This window comes from Aethalodelphis obliquidens, unplaced genomic scaffold, assembly GCF_003676395.1.
Source record: "Aethalodelphis obliquidens isolate GAN/ISIS:26980383/991018 unplaced genomic scaffold, ASM367639v1 scaffold89, whole genome shotgun sequence".
Taxonomy (NCBI): domain Eukaryota; kingdom Metazoa; phylum Chordata; class Mammalia; order Artiodactyla; family Delphinidae; genus Aethalodelphis; species Aethalodelphis obliquidens.
This window is the reverse complement of record NW_020838033.1, coordinates 4060560-4083606: the sequence shown is the minus strand read 5'-3', so window position 1 is coordinate 4083606 and position 23047 is coordinate 4060560. Positions and strand designations below refer to the sequence as shown.

At 39.6% G+C, this 23047-nt stretch overlaps 1 protein-coding gene across 4 annotated transcripts in view; it reads right to left on the bottom strand.

Annotated features, from left to right (window-relative positions):
• Positions 1–17986, bottom strand: part of CDK12 (cyclin dependent kinase 12) — a 43919-nt gene extending 25933 nt beyond the window's left edge. For 2 of the 4 annotated variants that reach the window (XM_027094612.1, XM_027094613.1), the window contains exons 1-5: positions 16356–17985; positions 11364–12245; positions 5000–5176; positions 3922–4061; positions 2758–2928 (exon numbers count right to left, since the gene is read on the bottom strand). In XM_027094612.1, the coding sequence (XP_026950413.1) occupies positions 2758–2928; positions 3922–4061; positions 5000–5176; positions 11364–12245; positions 16356–17404 (2419 nt within the window). In that variant the 5' untranslated portion in view covers positions 17405–17985. Of the gene's footprint in view, positions 1–2757; positions 2929–3921; positions 4062–4999; positions 5177–11363; positions 12246–16355 lie in introns of all 4 variants that reach the window. The other 2 variants (XM_027094610.1, XM_027094611.1) reach the window with 2 other exon arrangements.
• Between the last annotated feature and the right edge of the window lie 5061 nt (positions 17987–23047).

Genomic DNA, 23047 nt, shown 5'->3' with positions numbered 1-23047 from the left:
AAGTAGATAAAAGGCTAAGAGAATTATGAAAGATTTGAAATCCACATTATCTTTCCACTTTCAACAGGTGCATGATAGAAGCAAACACTGTAACATACGAAATACTAGACCTAGTTAGACAATGATCCATCCAGTCTAAAATTCTTCTCTCAGTAGCATAAAGGCAAGGATTCTTCGTCTACGGGATAGGCTTCAAGGACTCTTTGAACTCTCTAAATAGCATACAACATTTTAAACACATGTGTATGCAACATTTTAAATGTATATTTTTGAAGAGTGAATCCATAAGATATTTTAAAAGGTTCATGACTCCCAAAAAGTTAAGAACCACTGCATTAAAGGAATATCTTAGCTTTAGCTAAGCCCTCGTATGAATTAAGAAAACACTAAAACTGCAGAAGAGAGTGGATAAAGGACACAAACGGACAACTCAAAAAAAGAGGAAATAAGTAAAATTGATAGACATGGAAAAAAACTCAGAATATAAAGAACGCAATCCAAAATAATGATATCATTCATACTTCACCTATCAGGTAAGATGACAATTTTTTAAAAAGATAAACTCAATGTTAGGGAGGATAAAGTGGGATGGGACTCACTGGTGGGACATAAATTATTACTATCTTTCTTAAAAGCAATCTAACATTAAATATGAAAATTCCTTTGACCAAATAATTCTACTTCTAGGAAACTATATTAAGAAATAAATCAAAATACAAATATTTATGCACAACGATGCTCAATGCAGTGCTATTATATTTTTTTAAACTGACAACTAATTGTTCAACAAGGACTGGTGAAATAAATTTGGATTCATCTATCTTTATGCACAGTCATTAAAACATGTTAATGATACAAGAAATTGCTTATGACAAGTTATAAAACACTAAATACACTTTGCTCTTGATTATGTTAAAATAAATACAATATATATAAAATATAAAGTACTAGAAAAAAAATGCCAACATGCTAATACTACAGTGATCTTCTATGGATGCTCATATACTGGGAGTGGGAGAGAAATGATTGCCATTTTCCTTTTCTTACTCGCCTATGTTTTCAATTTTTCCACAAGGGGCATGCATCACATCCATTCATTCATTTAATATTTTATGATTAAAGAAATTTTTTTTAAGTTTTTGGCTGTGCCACACAGCATGTGGGATCTTAGTTCCCTGACCAGGGATCGAACCCATGAACCCTGCAGTGGAAGCACAAAGTCTTAACCACCCATTATTTTACGATTTTTTAAAAAAGAATTTAAACAGTACGAGGTAAATTATTTAAACAGTACAGAAGGGCATGGATGAAACGCAAGCACCTCTCCAGAAGCAACCAATTAACACTTTCTTACGCATCCTCACAGAAACTAGCTACACACTGTATTTTTTTTTTTTTTTTTTTTTTTTGGCGGTACGTGGGCCTCTCACTGTTGAGGCCTCTCCCGTTGCGGAGCATAGGCTCCAGACGCGCAGGCTCAGCGGCCATGGCTCACAGGCCTAGCCACTCCGTGGCATGTGGGATCTTCCCGGACCGGGGCACGAACCCGTGTCCCCTGCATCGGCAGGCGGACTCTCAACCACTGCGCCACCAGGGAAGCCCCTACACTGTATTATTTTTATAATCAGAAAAGGTTAAAAAAACACACCCAGAAATATACCTAGTATACTTAATTCTATTCCAATCTAACTTTCATAAATTTATCTAAGCAGGATTTCCTCTTTTCTTTAAAACTACTTCTACTAAACTCAAGAGGTATTACCCCCCTAGAGCTAATATATTTGAGGCTCTGTAAAGAAGTCCAACTTAACTTTATCCATTACCCTCCTAATTTTATGTATTTCAATCATATTCTCTGTTAACATCTCAGGCTATATTCACAGATGCCACCTCTTCACAGCTGCCCCTCTCTAAACCTTCAGATTTACTTTAATAAAAGTACGCTGGATGTCATATATAGACTACTTCAAACATAAGTATGAAAACAATAAACGAATGTATCCCCATAGACAAAAGTTACAAATCCAGGAAAACAAACCACTATGTGACCTGAAAACTGTTTTAGAAATACCTGCTTTGGATTCGAAACTGTATAAGTACAAAACTACATTAAAAAAAAGGATGTGGACTTCCCTGGTGGCGCAGTGGTTGAGAGTCCGCCTGCTGATGCAGGGGACACGGGTTCGTGCCCCGGTCCCGGAAGATCCCACATGCCGCGGAGCGGCTGGGCCCGTGAGCCATGGCCACTGAGCCTGAGCGTCCGGAGCCTATGCTCCGCAACGGGAGAGGCCACAACAGTGAGAGGCCCATGAACCGCAAAAAAAAAAAAAAAAAGGATGCATATAAATGAAGGATGTAAAAATGAGAGTAACTGTCAAATCTGGGTTTTAATTTCCATTATTGTTATTACAATTTGTAAAAAACAGAAACAAAAAAAACCGACTTCAAAACGTTGGTTGGAGGAGAATCTTATATTGTTCGTGTGCTGGCCTTATTAGGTGTTAACAGCAGACTCTAATTTTAATGATTAACAATGATTTCTAAAAGTATGAGTACAATAATGACGAATGGACATTTTATAAAATAAGCACTGTTCAGCACAAGAACAATCTGTTAACATCTTAATTCTGATGTGGATTAAAGAAAGAAGCTGGACTTCAGTACAACTTGTTAAAAAATGCAAACAGGCAAACAAGCTAAGAAAGGGAAATAAAATGTACCAATCTCCCATGCAGAAACATGATTCTTTGCTAGTACCTTTGTCCTTCTTGAAATCCAGCGCGTCTTGTTTATCTGTGACAATTTCCTTCATGTTAACAACACTTCGGTGGATTAGCTGACGAAGGATTTTGATCTCACGAATGGCTGTGATTGGGAAGCCCTCTTTCTCATTGTCCAGTCTCACCTTCTTCAGGGCCACTAGCTCTCCTGTTACAACAAATTCAAACTGTTATATTACAATTAGCATTTTTTGGCCACCATCATGAATCAACCAATATATGCTCTTGCTCTGAAACAGACTTAATGCCTACTTTTTTTTTTTTTTTTTTGCGGTACGCGGGCCCCTCATTTTTGTGGCCTATCCCGTTGCGGAGCACAAGCTCCAGACGCACAGGCTCAGCGGCCACGGCTCACGGGCCTAGCCACGCCGCGGCACGTGGGATCTTCCCAGACCGGGGCACAAACCCATGTCCCTTGTATCGGCAGGTGGACTCTCAACCACTGCGCCACCAGGGAAGCCCCTTAATGCCTACTTTAATGCTACATGGCAGATACTTTTATACTGTTAAAAAAAAAAAAAATCCCCATGTTCCCTTTCTTATCTTTGTCTTTTTAAAGATTTAAAAAAAAATTTTTTTTTTCTTTGCGGCACACGGGCCTCTCACTGTTGTGGCCTCTCCCATTGCGGAGCACAGGCTCCGGATGCACAGGCTCAGTGGCCATGGCTCACGGGCCTAGCTGCTCCGCAGCATGTGGGATCTTCCCGGACCGGGGCACGAACCCGTGTCCCCTGCATTGACAGGCGGACTCTCAACCACTGCGCCACCAGGGAAGCCCTTAAAATTTTAATTCAATATTCTGTTAAGCCTAAAAATTCTGTATTATTAAAATATATCAATAATCCAGCTACTTCATTTTATCTTCAAGGACTAGCCCGTTACCAAAGAGCAACTGACAAATTTTATTTTTACCTTCTCTTAAATTCCCAGCAAGTTTATTATAAAACATTTACAATGGACAGAAGGAGGAAGGTTTTTAGACAGTAATAATTATACTATTCTTTTGGAAAATTTTAGTCTATTTCATAACTTTTGGAGATCAAATAAGAACTCAAAGTTTACTTTTGCTAAATCCACCTAAGACATCAGTACTGCTAAATTTTTAACCTTCTGACATCTAAAATTTTGTGGCAATATTTACCTGTGTCTTTGTCCTTGGCTTTATATACTTGGCCATAGGTTCCCTCTCCAATAATCCCAATAATGTCAAACTTGTCCACACAGCGTTTCCCCCAGTCACTTTCTGTTTGTCTTCTTTCTCCATAACGAGGACAACAAATTCTAAAAAAGCCAAAACAAAAATAAAAACGAACAAAAAAGTTATTTTAAAAAATTAAGTGCATTCCTTTTTTTCTTTTTCTTTTTTATTTATTTTTTTGGCTGCATCACACGGCTTGAGGGATCCCGATCAGGGATCAAAACCGTGCCCCCTGCAGTAGAAGCATGGAGTCCTAACCACGCCAAGGAATTACCTAAGTGTATTCAAAGAACAAAACAGAATTCTTTTATGATGATTTCTCTGGCTCCTGAGTCTTTTATCAGTTTCTTTATTAAAAAAGCAGGACTCAAATGATATGAAATAAATAGTTTAAACAGTCTCTCACAGTGGCTAATCTCTCACAGATTTTTTTTTTTTGCTTCAGGAAGACATAAGATCAAATAACAATAGATTTGCTACTTTATTGAGTACTGGCTTCCTCAGCCATAGAATGGGAAAATAATCCCTACATCATAGGGTTACTATGAAAGTAAAATATAAAACTTTGGCAATAATATGTGCTCAATAAATGGCAACTATTTTTACTACCAAGAGAAGAATGCTAACAATCTGAAGATCAAACTCAGATTCTACTACATTTATGGCATGGCAATTTATGTAGTTCGGGGAAAAAAAATCCCCCATCTGTTAATTCTTCATTAATGTGTACATGGTTGACACCCTCTGAATTAAAGGATGTTTTTCTTCTTCAATACGCTAAGTATTATGAATTCAAAAGATACACTGGGATCAATGTTCATGGTATACTTGGATTTGGGAAATTATTGTTTTTCTAAAAAACACAACATGGTATCTATGAGTGTAGATGAAAGGATTTTATCCATTAAAATAAAATAAGATCTACATTACGCCCAATCCTCTATAAGCCTACTGGTGTAGGTTGTGGTCCAAAGGTAAGGAAGAAAGCTGTAATTAAGGAAGGGTCCCTCCAAAAACTCACTTTGGTCTCTTTTTGTATGGTTGCTGAGGTGGTGTGATTGCCTTTGGTTCTGGAGAGTCTGGGGGAGATGGATCCCCACCAGGGAGCTCTGGAGGGAGAGGGAGGTCTGTGAGGAGGTGACGTGGCCTTTGTTCCTTCTCCTTCTTTACAGGTTTTGAAGGTAGAGTTTCTTTCGGACTAAACAACAGAGAGGAAAAAATGAAAAAGATCACAATTACTTAAAGGATGTGCAAATAAACCTTTTCAAAGATTATAATGTCTGGCTGTTAAAAGATTACAAAGATTTTACTTTTAAGGGGAAAAAACCCCAGTAATATAACATAATGAAATGGAGTTTATCACAGTTAAAGAGACTTGGATTTTGCAAAAAGAAATCTATAGTATATTTAAAAAACTAATAAAAAATTTGGCATATTATTTGTAGCAACTTTTTTTTTTTTTTTTTTTTTTGCGGTACGCGGGCCTCTCACTGCTGTGGCCTCCCCCATTGCGGAGCACAGGCTCCGTACGCGCAGGCTCAGCGGCCATGGCTCACGGGCCCAGCCGCTCCGTGGCATGCGGGATCCCCCCGGACCGGGGCACGAACCCGTGTCCCCTGCATCGGCAGGCGGACCCTCAACCACTGCGCCACCAGGGAAGCCCCTGTAGCAACTTTAATAAATTTCTTTAATGTCCTTCCTAAGATTCTATGTGGATTTTTATTGAGATGAAATAAAATGCAGGAAGTTATAATCTTAAATTTGCAAAGCACCAATGCAACTCATGAAGTCACCAAACCTGCTCCATATTTTAACCAGCAAAGATTTAAATGACTGAAAGCCCAGCAATGTAATATTGGGTTGGCCAAAAAGTTTGTTCGAGTTTTTCCATGTTCCAGAAAAGCCTGAACGAACTTTTTGGCCAAGCCAATACTATTATGTTACTAAAGATGTGGCGAGAAACTTGGAAAAAGCAAATAGTATTTTACAGTGTTTTGTAAGAAATACAGCTAAGCTGAAAATCAAAATAAGTGAAAAATATACTTATTTATTCTACTGGCTGGGAAGCAAAAGGCAACCATATCCGACCATCCAAAATGGATAAATAACCTTCAAACTAAAAATCTAAGGAGAAGAGTCCAAGAGACTATTTCAGAATCATTAAAACACTGATAGCAGAAGGTCTCTCATGATAATCAACAAATTTTAATAGTCAGTGGGGGAAACAGAAGGGATGGCTTTCCTGGAATAGACTAGAAAATTCAGTTTTCAGATCCAATTTTTAACCACCTCTATTTATGAGTAAAGGAAGGATTTTGTGCCATGCATGTCCTCAGAAAAGATAGTGCAGCATACTAATTCATGCCTACAAATAAAATACCATGCTAGATAGTCTTTTGTATTCCATCACAGTATCAGAAGATTAAAAAGAATCTGAGAATCCTAACCACAGTACAAACCTCCTCTACGTTTTTAACAAGTGGTTATTTAAAAAAAAATTCTTTCATGAATACTTCCACAGAACCATAAAGAACAGATCTACCCCTTGCAATGTATGTTTGTTTGTTTGTTTGTTTTGGCTGCGTTGTCTTTGTTGCTGGGCACGGGCTTTTCTCTAGTTGCGGAGAGCGGGGTCTACTGTTCGTTGCGGTGCACAGGCTTCTCATTGGGTGGCTACTCTCATTGCAGAGCACGGGCTCTAGGCGCGTGGGCTTCAGTAGTTGTGGCACTCGGGCTCAGTAGTTGTGGCTCATGGGCTCTAGAGCACAGGCTCAGTAGTTGTGGCTCACGGGCTTACTTGCTCTGCAGCATGTGGGATCTTCCTGGGACAGGGCTCGAACCCGTGTCCCCTGCATTGGCAGGTGGATTCTTAACCACTGCGCCAGCAAGGAAGCCCCACAATGTATCTTTTTAAAGCATACTGCTGCCCTCTGTGTGTGAAACACAATCTCAAAAGCTACTACTTCCTACCAATTTTCATCATTTTAATCTCTTATAAATCAGACAGAACAATAGAATCTAGTTTGTACCATATCAACCAGAACTGGGGTAGTCAATGGAGAGCAAAACAATCACCTGAAACTTTCTGTTAAATTACTGATAGAGATGAACACACAACATTATTATAATTTGCACTAAGATTTTTCTACCCTGGGAACAAAGCCTGTTACCAGAAAACTCTTGAGTCAGGATGCCATATAGATTTTTTAAATTTCCCCAATTTTTAAGACATTTGGGAAAGAAAATTCCTAATTTTTCAATTAATGTCAAAATATTTTTTATAAATTTCAATTCCTCATGACTCAGAAATAGATTCCATCTTGGTTCTGTGTCACTAGAATCAAATTATCTGAATTCTTTCACCATCATTTACGTTCAGTCTATATTTTATATTTACACTTGTTTTATCCAAAATTTACTTTATGGGTTCAAATATTGTTTGCTACTGTGAAAATGTACATTACTTCTGAAAAATTATATTTTTAGTATGTTTATGTCAAGAAAGAATGAGTGTTTGATGGGATATGTACTACCAGTTCAGGGCACAAGTTAATAGAGGTCAAATTCTGTTTCAATAAATTCCAAATGTACCAAAAACCTTGGAATAATGATGACCCATAAAATTGCAGTGCTTAACAACATTATGCTCTTTAGCCTTTAGTGTAGGGCACTCACTAAAATAAAGCTCTATATAGTTCTGAGGGCACACAGTAGATGCAGAGAGCCTAACATATTGGAGCAGATACTGAACATCTAAGTCATTACTTGAAGATTCAGTACCAGGAAGTGCTGATCTACCCTACCAATATCAGTATTTCCTGGTTCTCCATTTATACCTGCAGATGGGTTCACATGTAGTGACAAGGTTGCATAATGCTTGTATATAATTAAAAAAAAAAAAAAAGTTGCCAAGCTCCAAGATGCTGAAATTTTAGAATCCGGATAGTCTCTTGGAATTTACGATGCTGGATTTAATCTGTAGGTACAATGTAACACCTCTAATAAGTCTTTATTGTTAATAAAGAAAAAAAATATGAATTTACATATGAACTATGTGAAAAGAGATTAATTTTTTTTGGGGGGGGGGGGTGGCCGTACCACGTGGCTTCAGGGCTCTTAGTTCCCCGACCAGGGATAGAACCCGAGCCCCCTGCAGTGGAAGCACAGAGTCCTAACCACTGGACCATCAGGGAATTCCCCAAAATTAATTCTTATTAATTTTCAAAATGTAAAATAAACTACTTTAAATAGATCATTTATCTCCTTCCCCTTAAAGCAGGTTGTTTAAAAAGTGATTTATTTTTACAAATTTCTATTAAAAATTTGAGTGAATACATTAAAAACATTGTATTAGCATTCTAGTAAAAAACAAGCATTCTATTACAAAAATCCTAAAATCTAATCTGAATGTTTACCCAGGCCTATTCTACACGAGCTCAGTACTTTAAAAATACAGCCTTTGAGAATAACGTAGACTCTATTCAAGTCTGATAAAACTCCAAATGAACAAGGCTTTCAAAAAAATAAAGAAAACAATATTAAAAAAACCCTATGTGGTTAACTGAAAATTTTTAAAAAGCAGCAGATCCCCATGAATAGCTATGTTCATGAAGAATGTACCATATCACGGTGGATGTTTGGCAGCCTTTGCTTCTTGAAACCAAGAATTGTACACCATGAATCATAAAGGTTTTTGCAGTACCATTAATTAAATTCACTCCTGCATTTGATACCTGGGTTAATACACTCCTGCCCAATATATATGTTTGAAAGAAAAATTTCAATCTTTTCCCAAAAGGACAAATCCTCTAATACAAGCTTTATGTCATCCAGGTGGCAAATAATTTAACTACATGCCCGATGTCATTTCACACAAGCCCTGACTCTGGCTCCTTCAGCAGTTTTACTTATTCAAATAATCAATATTTAATGACTGCATTCTGTGTTCTATGTTTAAAACACTGTAGGCAATAAAAAGATGTGTAAGTCACATTCTCAACATTTAAGCTCCTGAAGCCTCACATGAGAGAAAGTAGGAGGAATATGAGTCCCATGTGCAACTTTCAGATTCCTTCCTAAAAAGTTTTCTTACATAAAATTATTTTTCGGGACATCCCTGGTGGTCCAGTGGTTAGGACTCCACGCTTCCAATGCAAGGTGGGCAGGTTCAATCCCTGCTCAGGGAACTAGGGTCTTGCATGCTGCGCAGTGTGGCCAAAAAATTTTTTTTAAATAAATAAATATTTTTCATGTGAAAGATAGGTGCAGCTGGTACATGGATAGGGTGGCACCAAATAAGTAAATAAAAACAAGAACAGAAAAACTATCTTGAATTTATAGTTTTATAGTGAAAAAATAAAACTGATAGTGGAAGAAATCTTCACTTCCATTTTTCTACCTTTAGCAAGGACTATAAAATAAAATAGTTACACTTTTGGAATCAGAATAAATATATAACAAAAATAAGTTTTCTCACTTCATTCTCTCTCTTACACATTTTTTTTTTTTTTTTTGCGGTACGCGGGCCTCTCACCGCTGTGGCCTCTCCCGTCGCGGAGCACAGGCTCCGGACGCGCAGGCTCAGCGGCCATGGCTCACAGGCGCAGCCGCTCCGCGGCATGTGGGATCCTCCCGGACCGGGGCACGAACCCGCGTCCCCTGCATTGGCAGGCGGACTCTCAACCACTGCGCCACCAGGGAAGCCTCTCTTACACATTTTTAAAGATAGCTACACATACTCAAATAAGCACTGAATGGTCTTACTTTACCCCTCATCTGCAATCTGAAAGATAAAAATTCCTATGTGCTTTCTATCAAAATTGTTCCACCTCTGGAAACCTGCACTCCATGCTGACGCATGGTAGGTAGGTTCAACAGCTATTTGGTTAGCCAAGTAAACATTTCAAAAGCAAGATCCTTAGCCACACTGATATTGTCCTAGCCACTACGTAAACTAAGATTTAAACAAGGTTCCTGCGGATAGACAGTGGCCTAGGTTCCCTTTGGATGATACTCAATTGACTATTTTCCAACAAAAACTGTAAAAATATATCGCTTGTATCTATGAGAAGTATATTGTGTACCTCAAACAAATTTTTCTACATAAATTTCAGGTTCTGTTCTCCTTTGCAGTTCTCAGGATGTGGCAGAATTCATAAATACCTATTAATATTAGAAAGAGCATGTGAAATTTTTCTTTAAAATCAGATTTACAGCTATGTATAGTAATGGAGCCATTCTTTTAAATAATCTCTTTCCCTCTCATTTATTGCACTTGCACCTTCTAAAAAAAGTGCAGAGTGTAATCTGAAAAAATATAGATCTAAAGGGCTGAAATGTATCACTGTTCAAACTACTGATGTCACCTGGAAAGTAAGGGAAGCTTGGGAATTGGTCTGGGATGCAAGACCAATAATACTTATTTTTGTGCTTACAGTGGAAGTTTGTTGCAATAAGTGAAACTCATCCTCCAGAACAAGAGGGCAGAATCTCCACAGGAAAAAGAATAATACAAAGATTGCCATGGCATATGTCACTGCTAAATCATGTTTGTTTGGTGGTACTTGCCTGGCTAGGCCTGTCAAGAAATTAAACAAATATATTTCCTAATGCCTTCCATGAAATCAGATTCATGCTTCAAATTATTTCAGTTTTCAACACTCAGAGGACTCATTAAAATTAGAGCTCTTCCCATCACCCCACTGTGAATTTATATTCTAATTAGCAAAGATTCTACATATTGTTCTTTTCTTCTCACAGGATAATTAATTTTTTTAAAGCATCAGGAGGAAAAAAAAAGTAGCTATAAAAGACATTTTTGGGACCACTGAGGATATTATTATTATTGATATGCTACTGATATTATTTAATAAATGAATGATAAGTTTTTTAGGGTGATAAAGGTATTGTGATTATATAGGAAAATGTTCTTGTTAGGAGAGACATGCTAAAGTATTCAGAAGTGTCATGATATCTACAGTTAAAACAAATATGGCAGAAAATTAACAACTGGTGAATCAAGGTGAAGAGTATACAGGTGTTAATTATATTCTTTTAACTTTTCTGCAGCTATTTAATATTAAAATTTTCAACATAAAAATTTAAGGAGAAAAACATATGATTTTTAAAAATTTGAATCAAAATTATCAATAAATACACTTATGAGAAAAAGGGTTACGTAGAACTCAAACTGTAATTCTCTTTTCCTAATAAATGTCATATATAAGGACTTTTCCACTGAAAACCAAACATCAAAGGCATTTCCTATTCATGAAAGCATTCTAAACAGCCATTCATTAGATCAATTTTGACAAAGCTTGAGAACAAAAAATACATTACACTTAGAACAAGAGGGTTAAAATTTCCCAGTTAACCACAGGACTTACCTATCCATGTCATCATCTCCCAGTAATAAGGGTGGGAGGGGCAGAGGAGGCAACGTTGAAGTTTTTAGGTGTGGAATAGCAGCTGTTACAGACACTTGAGTCTTCACAGAAACCTGTACAGGGGGCTGAGAATTTGCCTGAGAGGACAGAGTTGATGTCCTTGGGTGAATAGAAGGGGGCAAAGTTGAAGTACTAGAAGAAAGAACCTGACTAAATGTTGGTTGGGGAGGAGGCAGAGGTGGTTGCTGTGGAAGAGCTGGTAGTGGAGGCAAAGGTGGCAAGGGGGGTGTCTGAGGTGGAGGGGTAGTAGTTGGTAAAGGAGGTGGAGAAGTAACTGTGGGAAGAGGTGGAAGGGTCTCCTTTTCAGATGTCTCTGTCTCTTTTGGAGTAGCAATCTCCTCTTTCAGTGCTACAGGTTTAGAGTCTCTTGTTCCCTGTCCTTTTGAATCTTTAAGAACAGGATGCTTCTCAGAGTTTTCATCCAACTTTATTTTCCCTGTATCTAAAGAATTTTTGACTTCTGTATTTAGATGTGTTACATTCACCAGTTCGGTATCTGGGGCAGATTTTTCCAATTTTACACCTCTGGGTAACTTTTTAGACTCCAAGCCTGAATCCTTAGCCTCTACTGAACTGTTCTCTTTTCTAGGCAAAAATATAGGTGAACCCTTGGATTCCTTTCCATCCATTTTTGCTGCAGCGGCTGCTGCTCGTTCCTTCTTTTTCCTACTGAGTTCAGCTCCCAAGCTGGAGTTCAGTGGAAGCCTGACAGGTGAGATACTGGAATGTCGACTGCGTGACCCGGATCTCTTCTTTTTACTATGAGAAGATGAGTGTCTTGAATATGCGGGACTTCTACTTCTAGACTTCATGGATTTTCTACTGGAAAAAGAAAAAAGCAGTTTAAAATGGATAGACTACAGCAATGTGGAATAGATCAGTTAAACAAACTATGAAGAACTGTAACTTAAAAAACCCACTGAGTATTTAGCAATCTTAAAAATAGATTAGGTACCATCAAATAATAATGTATCAATATTGGTTCATTAATTGTAACAAATGTAAGATGTTAACAATAGGGGAAACTGAGTTTGAGGACATAAGATAATTCTTTGTACTATCTTTACAATTTTTCTGTAAATTTAAAACTGTTCTTTACTTTAAAAAATAGATTAGAAGGAAATAAATCCTGCATGGCAACATATTTCAATCATATAATCTAAAAATTATCCACTACTTATTCAACTGAAGGAAGATGGATGGATACTTTTTTCCCATGTTAGAAAATACCCATATTCACAATGATTACTTTTAGCACTTTGGTTTAAATATCTGATAAACTGAAAACATGATTTTAAAAAGTCATACTTAATGCTAAATGTGGGTTATATCAATTAGGAAGTTAAAAGTAACTAGCACACTTCACCAAAACCTAAATTTTTTAAACTAGACAGCTATTTTATTGAGAAATCCCAGGAAAAGTTTCTGTTCCTTGTATCCTCACTTTATAATTAAGTTGCACCTATACTAAACAAACCCCCAAGTACAAGAGTTAGGATTTACAAAAACTAGATAAACCAGAGAAACTGTCTTACCAAAATAATTTATTAGAAGTTATTAAAACTATGATGGCTTCTAGTACTTTCAAATATAAAATGATTTCCAATAAACTTTTTAGGAATTCATAAAGCAAGGTATTATTGCATGTTCAACTTATCTTCTCCATTATTAAGGAAGGATTGGAAAGTAAAATCTGGGAATCTATAAGGCAGATTATTCTAAATTAAAACCCAAACCCTCATTAATTCTTTTTTGCTTTTTCATAAAGCCTAATGTGCTCAGGCCTCAGTGTGAGGAGGAAAAAAAATCAGCACAAAAAATGTGACTGGACAAAAGATAATTTGCGCAGTAGTGTAAAACAAATTGTTCCCATTCCAGATCTTCAATATCTCCCTTTATCGTTGATCATTGGTAAGGCTGATGTGATTCAAAATGTTTCAAAACAAATAGCATATACATGGTAGGTGAAACAACTCACATGATGTTAGTCATGATTTTCTTATACCTATAATGCTTTTTGGAAACTTTCTTCCACGTTTATTAAAATGTAAAGTTATCATTGGAATCAAAGTGCTCAAAACAACAATAACAACAATGTATATATGAACATGAGGATATAAAATACTGAAAGTAGTTAAGTGAATTTACCAAGTATCCACTTACCCTTCAGAAAACTAATACTTCTCTTATAAATAAGTGGCTAAAACAAGAGGTTTTCTCTGATTGAATTATAGGCTGGTCTAAAACTAACATTATCTCAGAAAAACACTAAGTAATGTCAGAGACCGTGCTCTACAAACCACTGTTTCTTTCATCTTTCAGCATGACTAAATCTTCCTAAGGAACTCTGCTACAAACCTTAAACTTCTGAACAGAAGCCTACAATTAATAGGACGTTTGGATGGCCATAAGTTATATAAACGTTACATTTGAGGTCCAGGTCCACTCTTCAAGGAAAAATGGGGGTATAGGGAACAACAAATAGGTAAATGCAGGCAACAAAAAAAATTGTCTTCAAAAACAAATGTATTTTTTCCCTAAATTAAGTTAGGTCCCACCATTTGAAATGAAATTTCTACTATTAATCACTAATAATTTGGTGGATGCAAAGACCTTGCGTTTCTGCCAAAGCATTTTCAGTCTTTAAAAATGAAATCTTTTGTTTAATCTTGACTGTCTCTCAAGGAAAAAAAAAGAGAATACCATAAAAGGGATCTGTATGTTTCTCCACCCTGACTCTAAGAAATTGAATGAGGAAAACTACATACATAACGCACACACACAAACACATAATGCTCTTTTCAAGCCAACTAAAAATGTGCATGTGACTCCAGAATTATTATGTAGTGTTTATATTTGTGTCCTATAATACTGTGTCTCCAATTCTTTCTTGATTTATTTTTACCATCACTGCACTAGTTCCAACTAAGTGAGTAGAGGAAGAGAGAACTTGAGATTTGAATCCAAAAGGAATCACTGCAAAGTAGCAGTTTTTACTGAAACTTGTTTTAGTGTTTTAGCCTCAATGTAATTCTGTATTCCCAAACCCCATAACAATCAAAAATTCTCAGAACAGGCTTAATGAAACTACTCCCTCAAGAAAACAAATATTCTGAGAATATTTCTAAGGCATCCTTAAAAAACTAAGCAATTTTACAAATGGTACAGTTAAGACATCCATTTCACTGTATATAAATTTACCCCTCATCCCTCCAAAAAAAAAAAAGTGAACTCTAGCTAATGGTGTACATGCTAAAGTGTTTATAGTGAAGTATATGGAATGGAACTTCACTATAAACTTCAAGTAAGTATGCAACTTACTTTCAGATGAATCAAAACAAATGAAGGTGGAGAGATGGATAGAGATGATAAAATGTATAGCAAATATTAATTGCAGAATCTAGGTGGTACATACTTGAGTCCTCACTACAATTCTTTCAACTTTTCTGTGCTTGAAAAATTGTAATAAAATGGAGGGGAAAAGCCTAAGGAACTTCAGACTCTAACAGCTAGGAACTCCTGTAGCTTGATGAATTCAAACTAGTTTACGAATAATTATAACTTTAAGTCAGCAAAAATTACTCACACTGACATATAAAAGACATGCATGGATTTTTTCAAATTCGCATAATTTCTCTACTAGTGTTCAACAACATTTCCCTCATTCATTGATAGAATTTACTGACTGGCTCCAAGTACCAGGCACTGTACCTGGCTATGCACTCATATTTACTAATTAATCCTCACAACAACTCTAGAAGTAGGTAGTTATTATTCTCATTTCACACACAGAGAAATTAAATTATACGCCAAAGGTCACAAAAGCAAGATTAGGATTCCACTCAGGTATAACTCCAAAGCCCAAGTTCTGCTTTTGAAGAAAAGCAAAGAGGAAGGTACATCTCACCACCTAGGAACAAGAACAGTTTTCTGTAGACAATTCACTTCAACAATTAAATTTCAAACTAACATGACTTTCTCACCAAAAATATCACAGTGAAGGTACTACTACCAATTTTTAAGAGAAAGATTTTGAAATTAACCTGTGGTCACAAATAAGTCAATGGTGATGCTGTAAATAAAATCAAATTATCCTTGGAAACAATTTCTGCTAGGTTATACCATAAAAGGGAAAAAGAACTAATTGGCTGAATTTCCACTAGAAACATCACATAAAAGACAGGTGTCTCGGGCTTCCCTGGTAGCGCAGTGGTTGAGAGTCCACCTGCCGATGCAGGGGACGTGGGTTCGTGCCCCGGTCCGGGAAGATCCCACATGCTGCAGAGCGGCTGGGCCCGTGAGCCATGGCCGCTGAGCCTGCGCGTCCGGAGCCTGTGCTCCGCAGCGGGAGAGGCCACAACAGTGAGAGGCCCGCATACCGTAAAAAACACAGGAGTCTCTTGTAAGTTATCAAAAAATTGTCAATTAGGAAATAAACTTACAAGTTTGGAGACTCAGTGGACAGCACAAATGGTAGATGACTTAGGCAAATAGCCCCGAGATAATACAAATGAAAAATTTTAATTTCTTACATCTCCAGTCAGGTCCAATGAAGCCTAAGGCACTAATACCAAAGTGATTTTTAAAAAGTTAAGACAAAGCAACTGAAATAGCTGGATAAACTCTGGGCACCAGTATCAATCCTATGCAGTCAGTAAGCAGAAGCCTATGATTTTTCTCACGTGGGAGCTTACAACTGAAGATCCCACCACTGGAAGTACCTACCTTTAGCAGCTGTAGGCATGTGAACTCTGCACTTCTCCAATTCTGGGTTAAGAGGAGACCAGACTCACCTACATGATGACTAGCCAATAGCAAAGTGTTCCAGTCAATGATGAACACTGGGGGCTTCAACAAAATGTTAACATGTCTAATCACCTGTTCCTCATAAGCCACCGAAAGAAGGAACGGGCTGTTAAACAAATAGCTCACCTGGGGAGCGGACTCCGGCTCAGAGAGCGCTTGCTCAGGAAAGGGCTGCTGGACCGCCTTCGGCCGTAGGGACTGGGTGATCTCCCACTGTAAGAGCCACTCCTTTCATAGCTGGAAGAACGTCGCCGGCTATAGGGACTCACAGACCTCTGTCGTCTACTGTAGGGACTGGGTGACCGTGTGCTGGACTGGTAGGCAGAAGGCTCCTTGTAAGGTGGGCTGATTGACTGCCTTCTTGAGGTACTTCCCGGACTCTTCTTGTAGGAGTCGTAATTGCTAGAGGTGTGAGATCTCGGGGGACTAAGGTCATAATCTTGGCCGTAAGAAGCTCCTGAGGGGCTATCATCTTGCTTGGGGCTGTCCGACCACTTCCGGTGGGGACTCCTGGACCTCCGTTTGGGGCTGTCCACGGTTTTGTAACTTTTGGGTGTTTCCCTTTTCCGATGACTTTTACTCCGGTCTTTGTGCCCGGACTTCAACTCGCGTTCTTTCCGGGTCTTCTCCTTATGGAGTTTGGATGACCTGGATTCCTTGTTGCTGCTGCTTTTGGAGACCTGCGTCTTTCCATGGTCATCATTCTCCTCATTTGAACGCTTTGAACTTCCTGATATCCGGTCCTTCATCGATCCCGACTTGCTGGAGGCTTCCAGGTTTTTTTCTTTCTCTGACTGTTTAGTTTTTAGCAAGTCCCGGGAACGTCTGTGCTGGTGGTGACGGTGTTTGTGCAGGCGGTCACTCCGATCAGTCCCGCGACGTTCATCATTCTCCCTCCGGTCCAGTTTGAAGGCCATGTCGTCAGAGAAGGTATCGGAATCAGAGCTAATGTCATCATACTCCACCAAAGGTTTGATAATTGTACCCAAAGGTGCTGCTTCGGGGGTCACCAACCCCATGTCTTTGGAGTGCTTGGACCTATGCCGCTTGTGCTTCGACACCAAGCGGTGACGCTCCCTGCTGTTGGAGCTGCCACCTCCCGATGACGGCTGCAAAGTTCCAGAAGCTCCTCCACTCCCGTCCTTCTTGCCCCCATGTCTCTCTGGATTGGGCATTCCCTTTCCCCTGGCCTCAAAATGGGGAAAAAGTTCCCCAGCACTCCAAAAAGTAACCCCCACCCTCCCCCCCAGCCCCAGCCCCACGCCTACCAAAGCGCCCCTACAAGGGGGTGGGGAGGGAAGGGACGGTAGCCCAGGCTCCTCCTCCCTCCCGACTCCTCAGCACCCTCCTACATGAGGTGGGGGGTGAAGGAGCCAGGGAAGAAATGAGAGTTCCTCAGCAGTGGAGTTGCGAGACAACGGGTAGCCGCTCGAGTCTGTTTCCCCTCCTCCCCACGCCGAGCCAATCCTCAGGCCCAGGCGCCGGGGAGGTCGAGGAAGTAGGAAGCCGACGGCCCGGGGCTGTGGGGCCGACTCCGGCTCTGGGGCCCTGTGAGGACTGCGCGGGCCCTTCCCCTTCCCGGTAGCCCGGCTCGGGGCGGCTTCCTGTCGCTGGGGTCCCGCGGCCTAGGTGCCTCACGCCCCCTTTGTCCCTCGCTACTGAAAGAGTCCCTTTTCTAGCTTCCGCCTCACCTCAGTACCTCACACTCACTCGCTCCCTCACAGAGGCTCACAGTCACACACTAGGTTAAACCGAAACAGCACTGGGAGGAAGGGGGAGGGGGTAATCCCAGGAAATATCGCGAGAATCTGCAGTACTCTCGCGGTATTTCGTGCTTCCTTTCACCTCTCCCCACTGCCTGCTCAAACAACGCGAGAGCAAGTCCCGGGCCAGAAACGCATTCCGCCAGATTCTCGCGATAAGATCCCAGCTCCGCGTTTGAGCAAAACTTTATTGAAACGGACTTAGGAGGAATTTTTAAATTCAAGACTTTATTAATAACTCATTGAACAAATACATATTCCCAAGTTCCGGCGCAAACTAATTTTTGCATACTCTGTAACAGCTCCTTTAAATACCACGATGAAAATATTGTCAACAGAATAAAGAGCAAATGTGGGCCTATTTCAACCCAAGTCCCTAAGTATTAACGATTCTTCCCACTTAGGTAGCATATACTACTACGTGCATTATTACTAATTCTCGTACTGCCCCGCAATAACACAATTTCCTCATCCCTATTTTACAAATAAGGAAACCCGGACTCAGAAAAGTTGAGTAAGTTACTTAGGGTAACAAAGCTAACCCAGCAAGGGCCAAAGAAGAGATAAAAATTCACGTCTGGGGACTTCCCTGGTGGTGCAGTGGTTAAGAATCTGCCTGCCAATGCAGGGTGCGGGAATATCCCACATGCCGTGGAGCAATTAAGCCAGTGCACCACAACTACTGAGCCTGCGCTCTAGAGCCCATGAGCCACAACTACTGAGCCTGCATGCTACGACTACTGAAGCTCGCGCACCTAGAGCCTGTGCTCTGCAACAAGAGAAGCCACAGCAATGAGAAGCCCACACACCACAGTGAAGAGTACCCCCTGCTTGCCACAACTAGAGAGAAGTCCCGGGCACAGCAATGAAGACCCAACACAGCCAAAAAAAAAAAAAAAAAAAAATTCATGTCTGACCTTAAGCTACAAGCTCTTTCATTGTGTGGCACTACCACTCTCCAGTCTGCTTAAAATCTTAAGAATCTTGAAAGCTCATCACCTCTTGAGATCATCTTCTGGCTCTTTTGGAATCATTTAGCCATTTATCTTCACACAGAAGATTATAGTTATGAACAAGCAAAGCATAGTATTCATGAACAGGAAAAAGTATCTTACACTGCCCCTCATTTTTTATCTTTCAAAATTCCTTGGCACATGTTAACTCATTCCATTCACAACTTACCTCTTCACAACTTACCCCTGAAATAGGTTGCATTAGTGAGGCGACTAAGGAACAGAGAAGCTAAGTGGCTTGTCCAAGCTTCCCCATTCTTTTCTTCAATAAATATGTGTGTGGGACTTTAAGGTCCTTCTCCGTGTACTAGTGCCCACTGAGACCCCTCAAGAAGGATATAGACAATATATTCATACCTCAAAACATAAGGTAATAAATGTCATAAGAATGATACAGAGCAGTGTGGAGGTTCAAAAGAAGGTTGGGAGTGGTAAGAGCAAGCTTTATAAAAGTATGACATTTGAGGGGCTTCCCTGGTGGCCCAGTGGTTAAGAATCCACCTGCCAATGCAGGGGACACAGGTTCGACCCCTGGTCTGGGAAGATCCCACATGCCGCGGAGCAACTAAGCCTGTGTGCCACAACTACTGAGCCCGCGTGCCACAACTACTGAAGCCCGCACACCTAGAGCCCATGCTCCGCAATGAGAAGCCACCACAATGAGAAGCCCGTGCACTGCAACGAAGAGTAGCCCCCACTTGCTGCAACTAGAGAAAGCCCGCGCGCAGCAGCGAAGACCCAACACAGCCAAAAATAAACAAATAAAATTTTTTTAAAAAGTATGACATTTGAGTTGGACCAGAAAACGTAGATAAGGATTTGTATATGAAAAGAGCATCCAGTAAATTAGGAGGAGCCAGAAAACATTCTGAATGAAGGCAGAAAAATCTACTCTCCAAATCACTCCCTGAAAATGTTCTTGTTGCTTTGGGTCACATGGGTACAAAAAAAGTTTTTCACTTAAATGTTTGAGCCCATAAATCTTCATTAAAAAAAAATGAAAAAGACAGGGAATTCCTGGCTGTCTAGTGGTTAGGACTCTGTGCTCTCACTGCCAGGGGCCCTGTTTCCATCCCTGATGGGGGAACTAGGGTCCCACACGCTATGCAGCTCAGCCAAAAAAAAAAAAAAAAAAGAAAAAGACCAAGTTTTTCATGACAACTTTTTAATCATCTACAGAAGTAAAATTAATACTATCAAGAAAAAAGAATAAAAGAGGATAGAATTAAGTACTTGAACTCAGGTGTGGTAACTCCTCATTCATTGCTGCAAGAGGGCCTGGATGTAAAGGTCTCCACCAGTGTCTAACATGATGGCAGATGACATGAGACTTAATGAGCCGATTAGATGAAGTGACTGGTCCACCTTATTAAGCGTTGGCATGAGTTCATCAAAATTACTCTGATTTTTTCTTTTTTTTTTTTTGTGGTACGCAGGCCTCTTACTGTTGTGGCCTGTCCTGTTGCGGAGCACAGGCTCCAGATGCGCAGGCTCAGCGGCCATGGCTCACGGGCCTAGCCGCTCTGCGGCATGTGGGATCTTCTCAGACCGGGGCACGAACCCGTGTCCCTTGCATCGGCAGGCAGACTCTCAACGACTGCGCCACCAGGGGAGCCCCATGTATCTTTTTGAGTTATAGTTTTGTCCAGATACATGCCCAGGAGTGGGATTGCTGGATCATATGGCAACTCCATTTTTATTTTGGGGGGCAACCTCCATACTGTTTTCCACAGTGGCTGCACCAATTTACATTCCCATCAACAGTGTAGGAGGGTTCCCTTTACTCCACAACCTCTCCAGCATTTATTATTTGTAGACATTTTAATGATGGCCATTCTGACCAGTGTGAGCTGGTACCTCACTGTAGTTTTGATTTCCACATTTCTCTAATAATTAGCAATGTTGAACATCTCTTTATGTTCCTGTTGGCCATCTGTATGTCTTCTTTGGAGAAATGTCTATTTAGATCTTCTGTCCATTTTTCGATTTTTTTTTTTTTTTTGGTTATTGAGTTGCATGAACTGTTTGTATATTTTGGAAATTAAGCCCTTGTCAGTCTCATCATTTGCAAATATTTTTCTCCCAGTCTGCAGCTTGTCTTTTCGTTTTATGGTTTCCTTTGCTGTACAAAAGCTTATACGTTTGATTAGGTCCCATTTGTTTATTATTATTATTTTTTAAAAGATATGGTACATTTTTAAAAATATTTATTTAGGCTGTGCTTGGTCTTAGTTGTGGCTCATGGGATCTTAGTTGCCGCATGCAGACTCTTAGTTGAGGCACGCATGTGGGATCTAGTTCCCTGACCAGGGATCGAACCCAGGCCTCCTGCACTGGGAGTGTGGAGTCTTATCCACTGGACCACCAGGGAAGTCCCCTGTTTAATTTTGCTTTTATTTCTATTGCCCTGGGAGACTGACCTAAGAAAACATCGGTATGATTTATTGTCAGAGAATGTTTTGCCTATGTTCTCTTCTAGGAGTTTTATGGTGTTATGTCTTTAAGCCTTCAAGCCATTTTGAGTGTGTCTAAATTTTTAAATACAACTGCTGAGATTGGCCAAAACTGGTGAGAATTGTGCCTTTGTAAAACAAGGGTTGCTTCCCTCTACAGAAAAACTTTGAACTCTGAAATTCCAGGACTGCATGATTTGCTTTATTTGCATGACCTCCCAGGGCAGGGAGTCAGGGCAACTCTGGGAAGCCCAAGGTGATCAGTCAGGTGATGACTGTAGTTTCCCTGTAAATCCCCCAAAGCAGGTCAGAAAGCTTCTCCTTAGGCTGTACACAAGGGGAAATATTTAACTAAAGTTATAATAATTTTCCCTCACCCCAAGGCCAATTTGTTAGTTTAGATTTTGGTTTAAAGAGTCCTCTGGAGTCTCCCACAAAGCTTAGTCATTTAAAATTTGTCCATCCTCCTCTTCTTGGCATATAAGATTACTCCTATGTGTACCTTAAATGCTTTTCTTATCTAATGACACGTCTCTCCTATCTTTACTTTTAGAGTACAAATTTTTCCACAATGTCATTTCAGCTGCATTTTCGGATGAGAAATAATAACTTATTCTATTCTGTGACTAAAATTTGGTAAAGTTTATTCTGTTTTCAAGTTTTATATGATTTAACATTTCCTAGCCACACTTAGTACAGACATTATTGTTTATTTGTACAGAGAGCTTTCATGGGGAAATGTAACTGTGTATCCAACAGTGATGCTTTGGGCGTAAGAATAAATTAACAAAAAATTTTTCGGTGCCTACAATTACAGTGACCAGTCATATTTTCAGAACTCTAAATCAGGTGAGCCCATCAAGGGCTGGGACTGTGCTTTCAAGTTTATATTACCAGCTCCTAATACACAAGTATTAGGACTCCACAGATATTTGTTGGATGAAGAGTACTTTGACAACAGGAAAGGAAACAGCATTTTATTTTATTTTTTGTTTCTATTTATTTATTTTTTGGCTGTGCCACACGGCTTGTGGGATCTTAGTTCCTCAACCAGAGATCAAACCCAGGCCCTTGGCAGTGAAAGCATGGACTCTTAACAACTGGACTGCCGGGGAATTCCCACAGCATTTTAAATATGAACTGTCTTTGGAAATTCTCATTTGGATAAATGCTTTTGCTAGATTCACATGAACATACTTTTACACTAAAAAAAATTTGTTGATTATCTGAAATTCAAATTTAATTGAGTGTTCTGTATTTTATCTGACAACACTATCAGTTTATCCCAACAATATGTGTTGAGTCTCTGACATGTGTCAGGAGCTAGGCTAGGCAGTATCACTAGACAGTAGTGAAAGCAGCCGCCCTTCCTGGATTTGATAGTTTAGCAGGGAAGACAGGCATTGAATGCATCATCATGTACTTAATTAATTTTGATGGTGAAAGTGGTATTAAAGAGAAATTTGAAATAATATAACGGAGGACCTGATCAAGTGACGGGTTAGAGAAGCCTTGCTTCTCTAGTCTAGAGCAAGAGACATTTACATTGAGATCTGAATAAGTCGGCCTCAGTGAGGAGAGGGGGGTGG